The sequence below is a fragment of the Pelophylax lessonae genome (assembly GCF_965119305.1).
Source record: "Pelophylax lessonae genome assembly, chromosome: 3".
NCBI classification, from domain to species: Eukaryota; Metazoa; Chordata; class Amphibia; order Anura; family Ranidae; genus Pelophylax; species Pelophylax lessonae.
The window spans coordinates 351,164,521-351,182,655 of record NC_138770.1 but is presented as its reverse complement, the minus strand read 5'-3'; the positions used below and the strand labels follow the sequence as shown (position 1 = coordinate 351,182,655).

The 18,135-nt window shown below is 39.1% G+C and overlaps 1 protein-coding gene across 4 annotated transcripts in view; it reads left to right on the top strand.

Moving 5' to 3' along the window:
* The window catches only part of FILIP1 (filamin A interacting protein 1), a 233,184-nt gene that overhangs the window by 176,684 nt on the left and 38,365 nt on the right, over positions 1-18,135 (top strand). For all 4 annotated transcript variants that reach the window (XM_082249666.1, XM_082249668.1, XM_082249665.1 and 1 more), the window contains 2 exons: positions 1,705-1,878; positions 10,921-11,099. In XM_082249666.1, coding sequence (XP_082105792.1) covers positions 1,705-1,878; positions 10,921-11,099 — 353 coding nt within the window. The remainder of the gene's footprint in view (positions 1-1,704; positions 1,879-10,920; positions 11,100-18,135) is intronic.

The following is an 18,135-nucleotide window of genomic DNA, read 5'->3' as shown; positions in this document are numbered from 1 at the left end:
GTAAATAACAGTAAAATTCCAACTGGGGCTCTAATCCTTCTTAACACTTCCAAAAACTAGAGAACAAGCTTTGGCTAGAGAAATACTTTACAGTGCTAGATTGGGAAATTCTTGCTTTACTAAGAACATTTCTGAGCTGCAGATTAAACCATTTGAAATGTATTTCTTCTATTATATTTTGGTTGCAATTCTTTACAAATGCAGTTACTTCATGCCATGTGTGGTGTACAGTAATCTGCAAATTGTCACATATTTTTGGGTTTTCCTTTTATAACTCTCAGTTATTGAACTTTACCAAAAGACTAGATTACAGACTAATTCTGGATTAACCAACATCACATACCATAAACCGACAAGAAATTTAATGTGGTTTGGCTTGTCAAAATGTATGGATAGAAAGAAAAATATCCAATACTCCATAACTTTATTACACAACATTCTTTTAGGCTGTAAACCTCTTCGAAGCAGGTAGTCTTCCATACTGAAGAGGGTGGGGTTGATGTTATAATGCCAACACTTTTCTCACAAGTATATTGTAAGGTCAGGCTTAGGTAGTGGCACACCCCAGGTGTGGGCTTACAGGAAGTGGGTTGAAGGACATTGGTCATTATTCAACTTGAAAGAGGGCAGATGGTGGGGAAAATGCTAGAGACAAGGGTGAAGATTTCCTAAAACTGGGGCACTCAGAATCTGGTGCAGCTGTGCGTGGTAGCCAAACAGTTTCTAACGTCAGCTTGTTCAGTTAGGGCTCTTTCACACGGGCGTTCAGTTTTTTTTTGCCCGATCAAGTCCTTTTTTTTTTTTTTTGCAACGGACACGGATGACACTTATGTCATCCGGTCCGTATGTCCGTTTTTCATCCCATCCGTTTGCGGATGAAAAACTGACATAATGTATGTCTATGTAAATACAGATGTCAGCGGATGACACCACTGACATCCGTTTTTGCGTCCGTTCCATTTTTTGAACGGAAGAAAAAATAGGGTTCTCTTCCGTTCCAAAAAACTGAACTGAACGGAACAGACGAAAAACGGATGTCAGCGGATGATCATCCGCTGACATCCGTATTTATATAGAGATACATTATGTCCGTTTTTCATCCGCAAACGGATGGGATGAAAAACGGACATACAGAACGCCCGTGTGAAAGAGCCCTTAGGCTTTGACAAAAAAAAAAAAACTGGAAGCTGATTGGTTTCTATGCACAGCTGCACCAGATTTTGCACTCTCTAGTTTTAGTAAATAACTCCCGCAGTCAGCTAGAGCTGCATGTTATACTTGTGATATCACTGGGCAAGTTAAAAAAAAAAATGATAAATGGTGTTGGAAGCAAGGACATCTGTTTAACTAAATAACCTAAAGAAAGTAGCATTTATGGTTGAAAACAAACTACTGTATACTTACATGCATTTTGATTATTTTCACAAGGTGTGTAACATTTAGATGGATTTCTGGTTTGATGAGATGAGGAGTGTGGTGAGTTGTGTATGGATCGTACACACAGATGCTTCCTAGCAACATGTCATGTAATATCACATGAGCAATCCGTTTTTGGCAATGTGAAGTATATTACAGAAGAGAGGTTCCCGTTGAACCAGCCGATGGCTTTAGCTCATATACCAAATGTCAATTTATCAGGAATGATGTAAGCATGTGTTATATAATCTGCAGCTTCTCTAATCATATCATATTACATTCCCACAGGCTAGGGAGGATGTTATCCATATGCTAAAGACAGAGAAAACTAAACCCGAAGTTTTGGAAGCTCATTATGGGTTTTCAGCTCCAGAGGATGTACTGAGGGTACTGCACCGCGATGCTATTCTGGCGAAGGAGAAATCCATAGGAGAAGATGTGTATGAAAAACCAATGGCAGAGGTACTGTTCTTATTACTTTCAGAGACAACCAATATAAGTGTATATTTGATTATGTCTACTGCGTTTTGTTGGTAACAGAGCTCTCTGTCAATGTACATTTCTCATTATATCTCTTCCTTGGTGCCTCTTTCATTTGATTTTTATTTATATACTGTCTACATTTACATTTCATTTAACTTATTTTATTCATTTATTTTATTCATTTTATTTCTATCTATCAACCTATCTCTCTATCTGTGTTTTATAAATTTCTTTAGATATTAACAAATGTTATATTGTGTTATTTTATTATGTCATTAAATATATATGCATCTTATTGTATAGGCTGTATATAATATTTGTTTCCATGCCTTGTAAGAAAATTTAAATATGCAAAATATGTTGAATAAATATATATAAATATAGCAGAATGCCTCATGATCAAACTTGTTTTAATATCTACAAACCAGTACACTGGTATATGTTAGTTTGCCTTTAAGTAAATGAGAAGCTGTCGTGAAAACTCCATGTACTGTATGACACTTTCACAGCCTCTAGCTTAATAGTGTCAGAATATTAATACTACTCCCATTGCACCAAGCCATGCATTTAATCCTTTCACATCACTCTGCTGTCCACATAAGAAGCCAGTGTAGTCAATCATGGACTGAGTTCACAAAGGGGATTTGAACATAGCTTACTGTAATTTGCAATTTTTTATATATAGTTTGTTATAATACTGGGAATAAAAGCTGCTTACAATGCAAAAGATATGTTAACAATAGTTAGCGTGTGAAAAAATTATTTATTGTTAATTAAACAAGATACATCTGCTGCACAACAGCATGGTTTGAGATCCTTGATAAGCTTTTGGTGTAATTATTAAAATTTATTTATTACTGTCATATCATTTCTAATTCTTGATGTAATTATTTAAATGTATTTATTACTGTCATATCATTTCTAACTCTTGAAGAAATAAATGACAATCTATTTGTTGTATAAATAAAAAATTGTAGTTGCTCTCTTTATTAGATGTTTTTTGGTGGATTAAGGATTGTAGTTGCTTTCTTTATCAGAAGATGTTCTTCTGATCATAAATCATTGCAGTTATTTTGTAAACTAAATGGTTTGTTACTGGAATGGTTTGTTGCTTTTAAGTGCTTAAAACCTGATGCTCCACCTTTTGGTGTTCAAAACAAGCCCCAACTTCACTGTAGGCATCCCAACCAGCAATCCCATCTGTCCTTGCCCCTCTGAGATCTTGTGCAGCCTTCTTATAACCACAGCCCCAGATGTTTTCTGGCCATGTTTTTCTGTTATTAGGCATACCAACAGGGGTTGGTCTCTCCATAACAATGCATGGACAAAAGTTGACCAGGAGACCTCAGGACTGCAGCACTGACTGTGCAGCTCCCAGCAAACCACAAGGTGAAGATCTCAGAAGAGTGAGAACCGATAGTATATATTATAAGGCTTATGGTGGCCATACATATTCAATGAATGATAAATATATTTCCGACAATGACCTCTGTGGAGTGGTAAGCTGAAATATATTACATTTCTGTTTTGAGGCTGAAATGCACTTTAGCCCAACTATCTTTAACCTAGTTAAGCTAAAAACTAAAGAATTAGCTGAACTTTCATGCCAATAATTACTTTATTTTGACAATATTTTACGTGGCTTAAAGAGTAGCTCCACTTTTGTTGAGAAAAAAATATTCCCCTCTGGGTGAGCCAGGTACATTGCAGGGTTTTTAGAAAACTTTGTTGCAGATTCCTACCTTATGTTATTCTGAAACAAAACTGCTTGTTTGTCTGTGTCCATGTGTATAGTGAATCTCTATGGGAGTGGTCTTACAATTACCAATCAGTTGCTGCACCGGCAGGGCTCTAATGGAGAAAGGTTCAGGGTCTGCATCCCTTTGAGGGTATCACACCAAAAATGACATTTGTGTTGCAGGGGATGCCTAAAAATCGGATTTATATCTTAGTGCAGACTGGGAAAATCAGTAAGCCAACCAAACAAGCTGTAAATGACATATCTGGGGGGATGTTCTCTACACCATCTGTAGGTTGCCATATTTCATTGTATTTTACAGAAAATTACAGTGCTTCAGATTGAAAAGGAAAGGTAATTTTTAATAACATTCAGTTACAATATATCTTGTGTTGCAATTGTATACGCTGCGTTAATATTATTTTTTTTTTTATGTGCTAATTTTTTTTCAACAGAAGTGGAGTCACTCTTAAAGTATAACTGAAGGCAAAATGTTTTTTTAGTTTTGGAAAGAGTTGAGATGGATTAGAACACCTGCCAGTTAGTTCTGCTGCTGTCTGTGTCCCTATTAAGGAGATTCACCATTTCTATTTCTCCTGTATACTGTTATAATTGAAAGTGAAAGTAAAAGAAAAACTCAAATTTTGGGTTGTCCCCAGAAAAGTAATAGAGGGGAGATCTTCCAATGGGGACACTAGTTCTGGTGACCTGAAGGCCCACAAGGATATCCCTTAATTTGCAGGGATTCTATCTCACTTCCTGTTTTGCTATGAGACAGGAAGTAAAGGAAAACCTAATGGGGCACAGATGGTGAAAAAAATCTGATAGGGTTTAAAACCCTTGCTCTGTCCAAAATGAAAAAAAAAAAAGAAGTTTTGCCTATAGTTCTACTTTATGTGTTGATTTGTAGATATCTACTGCAAATTTCCAATGAAGCCAACATTATAGCACCTATATGTCTTACATTCTGAAAGTTGTTCTCTGCAGCATTTAGGAGGTAATTGTAACCTGTAAGTTGTCATTGTGACCCTTGTGGCCTGTGCTGGAAATGCTGCAGAGAATGCTACTTGAGTTGTGATAAACTGCTGGATTTAACCACTTGCCGACCGCCGCACGACTATTTACGTCAGCGGTCAGCCCCTCACAGGCAGAGTGACGTAGTACTACGTCGCTAGCCTGTGAGGGTCTAGGGAGCGAGCGCGCGCCGCCGGAGGCACGCTCCTGCTCCCGTGTGGTCACGGACCCCCCCCGCGCGTGTGACCGGCGGACCCAATGTCCGCCGGTCACTCGCGATCGTCGGGTGGAGAGGGAGAAAGGCAGGCGGCTGATGTAAACAAGCCGCCTGTCATTCTCCCCTGTGTAGGAATGGTGATCTTACGGTTCTACTATGTAGGACCGTTGATCACTGTTCCTACACCTCAAGCCACAGCCAATCACAGTTAGAATCACTCCCCTAGGGACACACATAACCCCTCCCTCTCAAAAAAGTTAACCCCTTCACTGCCAGTGAAATTTTACAGTAACAGTGCATATTTATAGCACTGATTACTGTAGAAATGTCACTGGTAACCCCAAAAGTGTCAAAAATGTCAGTCAAGGGTCTGATCTGTCCAACGCAATGTCGCAGTCCCGCAAAAAAAATCGCAGATCGCCGCCATTACGCGTTAAAAAAAAAAACATAAAAAATGACAAAAATCTTTCCCTTTGTTAGTAAACGCAATAACTTTTGTGCAAACCAATCAAAATACGCTTTTTACATAACATATGGTAAATAACATATGGTAAAAAAAAAATTGGCCCAAAATGTTAAAAAATTTAGATTTTTACTTTTTTTTTGGGGGGAATTTCATATAAAAAAATGTGAAAAATATTGTTATTTTTGCAAAATTTGCGCTGTTTTTTTGTTTATAGCGCAAAAAGTAAAAATCGCACAGGTGATCAATTACCACCAAAAGAAAGCTCTGTTTGTGGGAAAAAAAGGACGTCAAATTTGTTTAGATACAGCATCGCACGCCCGCGCAATTGCCCGTTAAAGTCACGCAGTGCAGAATCGCAAAATAGGCCCTGGTCAGGAAGGGGGTAAAATCTTCCGGGGCTTAAGTGGTTAATTTGCATTACTTGAAATAATAATTGAATAAAAATGTGGTCAGTGGCTGAGCTGTGGAGAGTGTAGAGATTTACCTAAAGAGTTTCCAACAAAGGAAAGAGTACCCTTATTATATCAAACACTGCAGGGAACTACTCCATGGAGTTTATCTTTAATTAATTAGAATAAATCATAAGACCAATATATATTATATAGAATAGGAAATGGGGGGGGAGATAAAATAAAATAAATTAAATTAAACTTCAAAACTGCATGAAAAGATGTAAATTACGTAGCCTAAAATCACCAGGGGAAATAGTATTTGAAAATATGTGGTGGTTAAACACGGAATCTGACGTAATTAATAATCCTTTTTTAATGATGTAAGGTTAGCAAACTTGAAAATAATTAAGAAACTTTCCTTGGTCCATGTTGTTAATGGGTGGTAATGTTTTTTTTAACTCTGATGTCTTTTCAGTATTTTTCCATATAGGGATATATCACACAAATGTATTATTTTTCACCATGTGGTTCTGATGTCTAACTGTTTTTTTACCTTAATGCATTCCCTGCATTAAAGTGGTTGTAAAGGCAGAAGGTTTTTTTTTTTTTTTTATCTTAATGCATTTTATGCATTAAGATAAAAAGCCTTCTGTTTGCAGTAGCTCCCCCTAATACTTACCTGAGCCCCATCTCTATCCAGCGATGTCCATGAATGCCTCGGCTGTCCGGGGCTTTTCCCTTCTGCTTTCCCCTTGTAATTTGGCCAGTAACACATCTCCTATATTAGAGTGCCCCCACTCTGAATGATGGAGCACAGGGGTCACTTTTGGACAGCAGCATTGTCAGTCTGGGGGTAGGGGAGTGTTAGATGGACTAGCAGACCAGCTAAAATACTATAAGCAGTTACAGCAAACACTATTTTTTTCTTTTGGGATAAAAATCTTACATAAATAAATAAATGCTGATCATTGTGGTGTCAGTGGTAAATGTTTTTTTCATCCCTGCAACTGCTACATCTGCAGAACAGCTAGTTGTGTTGTAAAACAACAGACTTACTGGCTAGATCACCAAATTAAAATAAAATAAGCAAAGCCTAAAAAAAGAAAACTAATGCAGCCATCACTTTGTAACACATACATAACCTTTAATGGCATCCCAGTCTTAGTCCGTAGGGTTCAATATTGAGTTGGCTGACCCTTTGCAGCTATGAATTAGAGCCAGGCCTTCTCGTCCAACATCAGTGCCTGACCTCACAAATGCATGTCTGAAAGAATGGTCAAACATTCCCATAGGCACACTCTTAAACCTTGTGGACAGCCTTCCCAGAAGAGTTGAAGCTGTTATAGCTGCAAAGGGTGGGCCAACTCAATTTTAAACCCTACAGACTAAGACTGGGATGCCATTAAAATTTATGTGCATGTAAAGGTAGGCGTCCCAATACTTTTGGTAATATATATATATGTGGATGTGTCAGTAGGGAAGAGGTTGGTGTCAGTAGGACAGTGGATGGTGTCAGTCAGTAGAGCGATGTTGGTGTCAGTAGGACAGTAGATGGTGTCAGTCAGTAGAGCGATGTTGGTGTCAGTAGGACAGTGGATGGTGTCAGTCAGTAGAGCGATGTTGGTGTCAGTAGGACAGTGGATGGTGTCAGTCAGTAGAGCGATGTTGGTGTCAGTAGGACAGTGGATGGTGTCAGTCAGTAGAGCGATGTTGGTGTCAGTAGGACAGTAGATGGTGTCAGTCAGTAGAGCGAGGTTGGTGTCAGTAGGACAGTGGATGGTGTCAGTCAGTAGAGCGATGTTGGTGTCAGTAGGACAGTGGATGGTGTCAGTCAGTAGAGCGATGTTGGTGTCAGTAGGACAGTGGATGGTGTCAGTCAGTAGAGCGATGTTGGTGTCAGTAGGACAGTAGATGGTGTCAGTCAGTAGAGCGAGGTTGGTGTCAGTAGGACAGTAGATGGTGTCAGTCAGTAGAGCGATGTTGGTGTCAGTAGGACAGTGGATGGTGTCAGTCAGTAGAGCGATGTTGGTGTCAGTAGGACAGTGGATGGTGTCAGTCAGTAGAGCGATGTTGGTGTCAGTAGGACAGTGGATGGTGTCAGTCAGTAGAGCGATGTTGGTGTCAGTAGGACAGTAGATGGTGTCAGTCAGTAGAGCGATGTTGGTGTCAGTAGGACAGTGGATGGTGTCAGTCAGTAGAGCGATGTTGGTGTCAGTAGGACAGTGGATGGTGTCAGTCAGTAGAGCGATGTTGGTGTCAGTAGGACAGTAGATGGTGTCAGTCAGTAGAGCGAGGTTGGTGTCAGTAGGACAGTGGATGGTGTCAGTCAGTAGAGCAATGTTGGTGTCAGTAGGACAGTAGATGGTGTCAGTCAGTAGAGCGATATTGGTGTCAGTAGGACAGTGGATGGTGTCAGTCAGTAGAGCGATGTTGGTGTCAGTAGGACAGTAGATGGTGTCAGTCAGTAGAGCGAGGTTGGTGTCAGTAGGACAGTGGATGGTGTCAGTCAGTAGAGCAATGTTGGTGTCAGTAGGACAGTAGATGGTGTCAGTCAGTAGAGCAATGTTGGTGTCAGTAGGACAGTAGATGGTGTCAGTCAGTAGAGCGATGTTGGTGTCAGTAGGACAGTGGATGGTGTCAGAAAGGCAGTGGACTTTGTCAGTAGAGCGGTGGATGGTGTCAGGAGGGCACGGATTGTTGTCAGTAGGGTAGTGGACAGTGTAAATAGTTTTCTATTTTTATTATTTTATAATCATTTTTTACTATTTTATTTTTTATTATTTTTTATAATGACATTTTTTTTTTTTTACAGTTTTTTTTTTATGAGTCCTTTGGTGAAATATCAGGGGTCTAAAAAAAGTTTACTATGCTTCAGTTATGAATGAACACAGTGAGTGACTGGTACCGGTCACTCATTCTGTTCATTCAGAAAAGATAGGGGATGGTAAAATTGGCTTTATTAAAAAATGTAGATTCACTCACATGCAGTTGGTGCTTAAGTGCACTACTCTATCCCAGCAGGAAATATACTGATGGTATATATGTATATGACGGATGGCCGAGTGCAGACCCTCTTCAGTGGGATTCGTTCCAGCGTACCTGCCACTGTGGACACTGTCGGTGATTGGAGTACTCCACAGTGGCAGGTACGCTGGAACGCATCCCACTGAAGAGGGTCTGCACTCGGCCATCTGTCATATACATATATACCATCAGTATATTTCCTGCTGGGATAGATTGGTTCGCTCCAGCACCAACTACATGTGAGTGAATCTACGTTTTTTAATAAAGCCAATTTTACCATACGTTATTTGCACCATGGTTTTATGTTTCTCCCCATATGTCAGAGAGCTGTTGGAGCTATATATCTAACACTGGGAGCTTGGATTGAAAGAGGAACAAAGGAAACCATCCACCGTCACCCTGTGAGGGTATACCATTTTTTTAGACCAAGCTTAATTGTGAGGTCACATTTAAGGAGGTAAGAACCCACCCATTAGGGGGGTCACAAGAGTGAAGGTGACACATCTGAGAAGCTGTTATATTGTTTCAACTATTTTCACAGCACTGGTGATTGGGATCATATATCACCTTCTCATCAATTTTTATAATCATTCACTATTTACTTTCATTGATGTCGCTATCACTTTTTATTTATGATGATATCTCATGTGTGTTGTTATATATATATATATCTTATGAATTAATTTATCACTGGATATTTTAGTTAGTATAGCACTTACTGCACATCACTAGGCCCTCTTTACACCTGTGGGTTTTAGGGGGGTTTTAGGCGTGGAGCAATTTTAAACAGACTGGAGAGAGAGGTGACAAAAGAAGCTGCAAAGCTGAATCAGGATATTAAATTTGTCACATAACTAGCTACAGTATACAATGAAGAAGAGGTGTGTGAATCACAAGATTGTCAAAAAGCAATTAAAAATCCTTTGGCATGTAACACAGCTTGTATACTGCACGTCATTCAGCTGTGTCTAGGTCTTCTTCTAGAAGCATTGTTGGGATATTTGGGTCAGGTTTAGCTCTCCGGATTTCACACTCATGTACCTCACAAAAGACTAGTTCAGTTGCCTATTTACCATCACTGCTTGTTCACATCATAGCTCATGCATTATTTGCACGTGCTGGCATGCAATTTTAAGCTACACCACAGGGAAATGTGTTGGTTTTTTTTTTACACATGTTGCAATGCATTTAAAACTTTTTTCCCATTTGTTTTACTTATTTGCTATTATTTTGGCTTCAGCCAGACGTTCTGCGCAAAACATGACCTTTTTTTTCAATACAACTGCAATCATAGGAGAATCATTAGTAAGACCTCATCCGGAATATGCAGATCAGTTTTGGGCACCAGTTCTATAGGGGAACTGGAGAAAGTGCAGAGAAGGGCAACCAAACTGATAAGAGGCATGGAGGAGCTCAGCTATTAGAAAAGATTAGAGGAACTGAATTTATTCCCTCTTGAGAAGAGGAGATTAAGGGGGATATGATCAAAATGTGTAAACACATAAGGGGTCCATATAGTGAACTTGATGTTGAGTCATTCACTTTAAGTTCAACATAGAGGATAAGGGGGCACTCTTTATGACTCTTTATGTCTAGAGGAAAACAGATTTCTTCTCCAAATATGGAAAGGTTTCTGCACCGTAAGAGCTGTGAAAATGTGGAATAGATTCCCTCCAGAGGTGGTTCTGGCCAGCTAACTAGATTGCTTAAAAAAGGCCTGGATTCTCTCCTAGGTGTACATAATATAAATGGGTACTAATATTTATAGGTAAAGTTGATCCAGGGAATATTCGATTGCCTCTCGGGGGATCAGGAAGGAATTTTTTTCCCCTGCTGTAGCAAATTGGATCATGCTTTGCTGGGGTTTTTCGCCTTCCTCTGGATCAACTGCGGGTATAGGATTGTGTATATGGGATTGTATGGTTGAGTTTTCTTTACTGCTTTTTGTTTTTTATTGGTTGAGCCAGATGAACCTGTGGTTTTTTTAAACCTGACTAACTATGAAAAGGAAAAATTGCCTTGTTCCTATGCTGAGACTGCATCAGCCAATGCAATGCAGCCCAACACTGCTGGTTTGAAGGAGCCTTTAATAACATGGCATGTTAGTTAAAAGCAAATTATAAGCATGTGATATGTTTTTAAACTTGCTATTTTCATTAAATTTACACAGCTGGACAGACTTGAGGAAAAGCAGAGAGAAACCTACAGACGCATGTTAGAGCAGCTTCTTCTGGCAGAGAAGTGTCACCGCAGAACTGTTTATGAACTGGATAATGAGAAGAGGAAACACACAGAGTACATGAACAAGAGTGACGATTTCACTAACTTGCTGGAGCAGGAGCGTGAAAGGTGAGTACACTAAAGAACAATTTAATATAAAAGCTATTCTGTGTGTCTAAATATGACCTAAATAGGCACAGTGCCTTTCCTATTCATTATTTCGGAAACTGTTATAGTATTTGTGCCTGGGATCACTTATAATATGTAACAAAGAGCAATGATGTAAAGTAACCCAATATCAGTGAAAGAACAAACTTTAGCAGTTTGATTCTTTCAGCTACCGTGTGCGTTACTGCACACCAGCATTATTTGTATTGTAGGTTGCTAGGGGTTCCTTGAGCAATAGGCAACTTCTGCCTCTCAGATACGTTTCCAACCATTGTTCCTTTTAGATATCTGTAAGGGGGTAATTCTTCCCAATGATGACAAGAGTAAGGAGCATTCTTCCCACTGACTGTCACACTAATATGTCATGAGTTGTAGATTTTACATTTTTAGCAGGGGTTCCCAGAGACCAGAAATTTATTTCAAGGGTTCCTCTGTGTTGAAAAGGTTGAGAAAGGCTGGTCTACAGGGACGGGCTGGGTCTCTGGGTCCCACTAGAGAAAGTTCATTTTGAACTCGCCAACTTGTCACATTTTATAATACAACGCAACTACAGTCTTCATCCCACAACATTTTGTTTAGTTATGATAAAATGACCTAATGTAAAAAAAATATATAATTTGCATTGTCTTTATAACACTAAAATGAAAATATATTCAGTCAAATGATTCTAACTTATTTCTGTATAATTGTGCTCAGTGAACAACATTGGATTTAAATAGAACAGAAGAAACTGGTGACAGGAAATACATAGTAATTGGTCAATCAAGTGTATGAAGTGTGATGAGGAAGATGGCCAATGGTACAAGTGCTGAAAATATTGGGATACCCACTCCTCAAGATGTTGACATTAGTTCATTAGACTATAGCAATGGGGTTGATTTACTAAAACTGGAAAGTGCAACTTTGTATGGTATTTAATTAGCTTCTAACTTGTTCAATTAAGCTTTGACTTAGAAGCTGATTGGTTTCCATGCAGAACTGCAGTACATTTTGCACTCTCTCCAGGTTTAGTAAATCAACCCCAATGTGAGTATGAAGAAGAATGAGCAAATTTATCAATGATGTTATCAGTCAAGTGTTGCTAAGTATGATGAGGATGATGACCAGTGGTAAAAAGTTAAAATCAGTGCATTACTCAGTCCTAAAGATGTTGATTAGTTATATAGAGTTTAGAGTTTAGCAATGTTTACAGGGTTATTTTGCTTTGTAGCTGTACCCACCAAATTTTCAGCAAAAAAGTTGACCTTTACCCTTTATGTATTATCTTTAAAATATACAGTAGTTATTACTGGATATGTTACCCTTCAATTTTCTGTTTGCTGGCTTTTCGTATTTAGCGTTAAAGATTTTTTGTAGAACAGAAGACGAATGAGCAAATTTATCAAGGATGTTCTCATAAATTAAACTTTTGCTGATATTCCTTTTTATGTTCAGTAAAATTAGGAATTCCAGAAGACTCTATCCAAGCAAAGACCCTAATCTGTTTTTATAATTATTAACTTTAAGAAAAGTATTTTAGAAGACATTTGAGTGCATGCAAGAGTAAGAATAATTTATGTATCGCAAAAAAATGTGTACATTCAGCAGACTACAAGTTACGGTTGAACAAAAACCTATAGCAACAAGTAGGACAGTTTTCATATGCTATATGTTTTACATCAGTGTGGTCTTCATTCTCAACTAAATCATCAGTGAGATATTACGGAGGCCACGGTTTCCTTAAAACCTTTATATTTTTCTTAGACATTAAGAAATGCAGCCTTACATTGAACAATATCAACCTCAGCCAACTTTGCTACAGTGTGCAAAGCTTCTGTTGGAATGTAACTTTGATCCGACTAAACCATTTGGGGTCTAAAGAGGAGATATCACAGATCAAAGTTTCTATTTTGGAGACTTTTTCCTCCAGGCTGTTTGTCGTCTGATCAATGACTACATGGAAAACCTATAATAGAAATGATTCAATGGGGGTTAGAAAGGAGTTTGCGCTGTGATTTTCTCTAGGCATTTTTTGTCCTGGAGAACCTTTTGAGTGGTAAATTACTTTTAATCATAGCTTTAACAGAATTCTCCAGAAGGGTACAGCTTGCCTTTGTGACAAATGATTATCGATAGGATTATAAATTCCTGACCATCGTGATTTGATGTTTGGCAAGTTCCACCATTTGCCATGCCTATACAATATTGAATCTGAAACTGGGCTAGTAATATCAGAGATTTGCATAAGCAATCAGATAAACAAGGTTTCATATCATATCTAAACATGAAGCAAAATTGCGGCTTCAATTACCGCTGTACTGCCAAATGTAGAGGATTCAGCTATGGCTTCCAAAAAGTAAAGCATAACAGTATATAATACAATTCCTTTGATTGGTCTACAGTGGAAACAAAGATGTGCACAGTGGGGTTGATTTACTAAAACTGAAGAGTGCAAAATCTGGTGCAGACCTGCATAGAAACCAATCAGCTTCCAGTTTTTTTTTTTGTTTTGTTTTTTTGTTGTCAAAGCTTAATTGCACAAGCTGAAGTAAGGAGCTCATTGGCCACCATGCACAGCTGCACAAGATTTTACACTTGCCAGTTTTAGTAAATCAACCCCAATGCTGCTGGTTTGCTCTCACATCTAGTATCACCAATTTTCTTAAGTCTAGAGAGCTTTTCATTCCCTTGACCGTGAAAGTAGACCCATTTCATCTAGAACATTTGTATTACTCTGAGAAAAAGACAGCTGTTTTTTCTAGGAGTCCAAAGAATGATTTCACTGGATCAGCACACTATGTGGCATCAGTAACCATCAAATTACGACATGAGCATAGCACTACATGCATACAGAATTGCAAAACATTCTTTTGATGTGGCCTGTACTCCATTATAGCTCCCATTCAGATTTTCAGCACCATCAAATAACTACTTTACCAACTGCTGTTTCAGAATACCAAACAGTTCTTCTCAGCTATACTACTAACATTAGGTAAATCTTAAACAAATGCAGAGAAGCGCATCTAAGTGCAGCAAGACGGTGTATTTTAATAAACCCCACAACATGGCTACTTACAAAAGATAGGTAAAAAACAGGCACATCAATGAGTGTAGGTCCAGAATGCCAGTTTGAAAGGGGAGCGAGTATGCCCCTGTGTGGTACAGTGCATGCCCTGAAACGCGTTGCATTCTAGTCCTGAGCCCTGCCCGAGTCATCCTGCTCCTGGCTGTGTTCCATGATGTGCTCCACCTGCTTCAGGAAGGACTTCCGCCTGCTTTCTTTTACACTCGGAGACTCCTGTCACAATCCACCTGGTAGCACCAGCAGCTCCCACGGCCCGCTCCAACTGGCATTCTAGACCTACATTAATTGATGTGACTGTTTTTTACCTATCTATTGTAAGTAGCCCTGTTGTGGAATGTATTAAAATACATGGTCTTACTGCACTTAGAGGCGCTTCTCTGCTTTTGTTTTTGTCTGCATATACCCAAATTCTGCTAAACTCCACCAAGAGGCTTGCCCTAGGGCCCTGGGCATTTTTGGACTTACTATGGACTTTTACCTTATAACTATATTTCTTGCAAATTAGGTATTATAACCAAGCCTCTGCGCCTCTAACCTCCTTTTCAAATGGTCTCTGTTGCCCCATTCCCATTTTGACATATTGCAGAATTAAAGTGATTGTAAAGTCTTGTTTTTAAAAAATAAATAAATAAATAAATAAATGAATAAATAAAAATATTATACTTACCTCCTCTGTGCAGTTGGTTTTGTACAGGGGAGCCTGGATTCCCCTCTTCTTGGGTCCCTTATTGCAGCTCCTAGGCCCTTCCTCCTGTTGAGTGCCCCCCCCAGCAAGCAGCTTGCTATGGGGGCACCCCAAGCCAAGCTGCAGCTCCATGTGTCCATTCAGACACGGAGCTTCCATTTCAGCCACGCTCCCTCTCTCACCTAATTTGCTAACTGACTTTGATTGACAGCTGCGCGAGCCAATGACACCGCGGCTGTTTCCCAGCCAATCAGGAGGGAGAGTCCCCAACGGCTGAGGGACTCATTGACATCGCTGGACAGAGAAGGACCTCAGATAAGTATTAGGGGCTGCTGGGGAGGCTACTACACTCAGAAGGTTTTTTATCTTAATGCAAAGAATGCTTTAAGATAAAAAAAACCTGCTGACTATAAAACTCCTTTAAGCTGCCTTGTTCTTTTACTGAAACATCCTGAGTGAAATTTACTGGAACCACAAGAATCTAGAGCAGCTGTCCATGTAAAGCAATCAGATTCTATCTTTCAGTTTTAAAGCTTAACTGAACAAGCTGAAGATATAAGGTGACTGGATACCATGCACAACTGATCCATGTTCTGACTGCTCTAGTTTTAGTTAAATTACAGAAATGAGAAACACTCACTCTAAATAAAGAAACAAATAGTGTGTTTTTTTTTTTTTTTATCAAATTTTTAATAAGCAACTCAATGTGTACATTTGAGAGTTTAATGGTAATTTTGTGTCGAAAGAGCACAAGTATAATCCTTTTAGTACTGTTGCTTCTTCCTTGTCCCTTCACAGGCAAGGCAGGTCCTAAACCAGGCTATATTGCTTAACTGGGGTGAAGTCTCCAAAAAGTTTTAGAAACAAAAAGCAGAGACTTGAGACATATGCTTAGTTCTGCACAGAATCGTCCCCTAAATGCAACAAACTTAAAAAAGTATTTGGTTAGTCCTTAAGTTGTCAGGTTGAAGGATCAAAGTTTCATATATGCTGGGAATGCCCAAAGATCCCTATATTCTGGTTAAGAACACAATATCTTATTAATCAGAAAACATGGGTAGCAATGGCAGATGATCCATGGGTCTGCCTATTCCATAAAACTAAACTATCATTAAAATCCTATGGAACCTATATAGTCCCAAATCTGTTAAACGCCGCGAAAGGGACAATACCAAAAAGATGGCTGGAAATAGAAGCCCCCAAGGAGAGGGCATGGTGTGGGAGAGTGGAATATATACACGATATGGAACTTCTGTGTAGGAGGTATGAAGGACAATCTGATAATTTCTTAAAAAAACTGGAAAAATGGAAAGATTAAGATTTTAAAACCACTAGGGGTTATATACAAATTTGGTGGAATTGAATTAGAGAAGTTAGTACCATATTGACAAAATAAGCTATAGGGAGAGTAGAGGAATTGAGGTAGGACTTTTGTAATTTTGTTTTAACCACTTGCCGACCGCCGCACGACTATCTACGTCGGCGGTCAGCCCCTCACAGGCAAAGTGACGTAGGGCTACGTCACTAGCTTGTGAGGGTCTAGGGAGGGAGCGCGCGCCGCCGGAGGTGCGCTCCCGCTCCCGCGTGGTCACGGACCCCCCCGCGCTTGTGACCGGTGGACCCGATGTCCACCGGTCACTCTGCGATCGGCGGGGGAGAGGGAGAAAGTCAGGCGGCTTGTGTAAACAAGCTGCCTGTCATTCTCCCCTGTGTATGAAGGATGATCATACGGTTCTACTATGTAGAAATGTCACTGGTAACCCCAAAAGTGGCAAAAATGTCAGTCAAGGGTCCGATCTGTCCGCCGCAATGTCGCAGTACCGCAAAAAAAATCGCAGATCGCCGCCATTACGCGTTAAAAAAAAACAACAAAAATGACAAAAATCTTTCCCTTTGTTAGTAAACGCGATAACTTTTGCGCAAACCAATCAAAATACGCTTTTTGCAATTTTACCAAACATAGGTAGCATAAAACAAATTGACCAAAAATGTTAAAAAATTTTGATTTTTACATTTTTTTGGGGGGGAATTTCATATAAAAAAATGTGAAAAATATTGCTATTTTTGCAAAATTTACGTTCTTTTGTTTGTTTATAGCGCGTGATCAAAAAATCGCACAGGTGATCAAATACCACCAAAAGAAAGCTCTGTTTGTGGGAAAAAAAGGACGCCAAATTCGTTTAGATACAGCGTCGCACGACCGTGCAATTGTCCGTTAAAGTCACGCAGTGCCGAATCGCAAAATACCCCCTGGTCAGGAAGGGGGTGAAATCTTCCGGGGCTTAAGTGGTTAACATCTGTTTTTTTTTGGGGGGGGGGGTAGAGGGAGGGACACTAGTGGGTATGGTATTATAATATATGTTGCGTTTCCTTTTTTCCATTGTGTTTGTTTAATTATTTGAAATTAATAAAATTTTAAATAATAAAAAAAGTCCTTAAATTGGCCATTTTTCAAGCAAACATTAGTATGAAAATTCTCAATACATTCGAAGACTTGACAAATGCTGTTCTAAAGTATTTAAAAATTTGTTTACTTTTACCATTAAATTTTGTTACCAATGGACTGTCCTTTATAAAAACCACATGCACTGTTACACTGCAGTCGATAACTAATGTCGATTTGACCCCACTAACTGTTAATAACTTAGTAAATAAAAATTAATTTGAGTGAAATTCTACTAGTTTATGGCCAGGAAGCCAAATTCACCATTCACAGGAAGGACATGGTGTTGCCAGTGACACATATTAACTTTATTAGCTCTGATTCTGTAGGTGAATTGTATAGTACTGCCACAGCAGTAAACATGGATATGTGGAAAACATTTTAGAGTGGAACAATGATCTGCTAAGGGAAAAGACAGGCTGAATTTAAAGACCTATAAACAAGGAATTCATCAAGGGTCCCTTGAGTTGTTCATTGTGTTCATTGTGCTATCTACAATTGGCTGTCTGAAGTACATGAGGTATGGCCATGAGCAGGGTTTAGCTGAACGTATGCAGGGGCTGCCTTGTTCCAGTTTATGATCTGTTTTTCCATTGATTACATTTTGTACTTTCATGATCCATGGCTCCTGGCACTGAAGACATGAAATCAAATAGGTATAGCTACAATATGTGGATCGGATGTCTTTTTGTAGTCTTCTGTTCTGGACTGTTTGATTTCTAAGCTGTACAGCCATACAGCAGTGTCTTCATAGCTCTAGGTCTGTGGAAACGTCTTTCAAACCCCAATATATAGAAAATGAAGG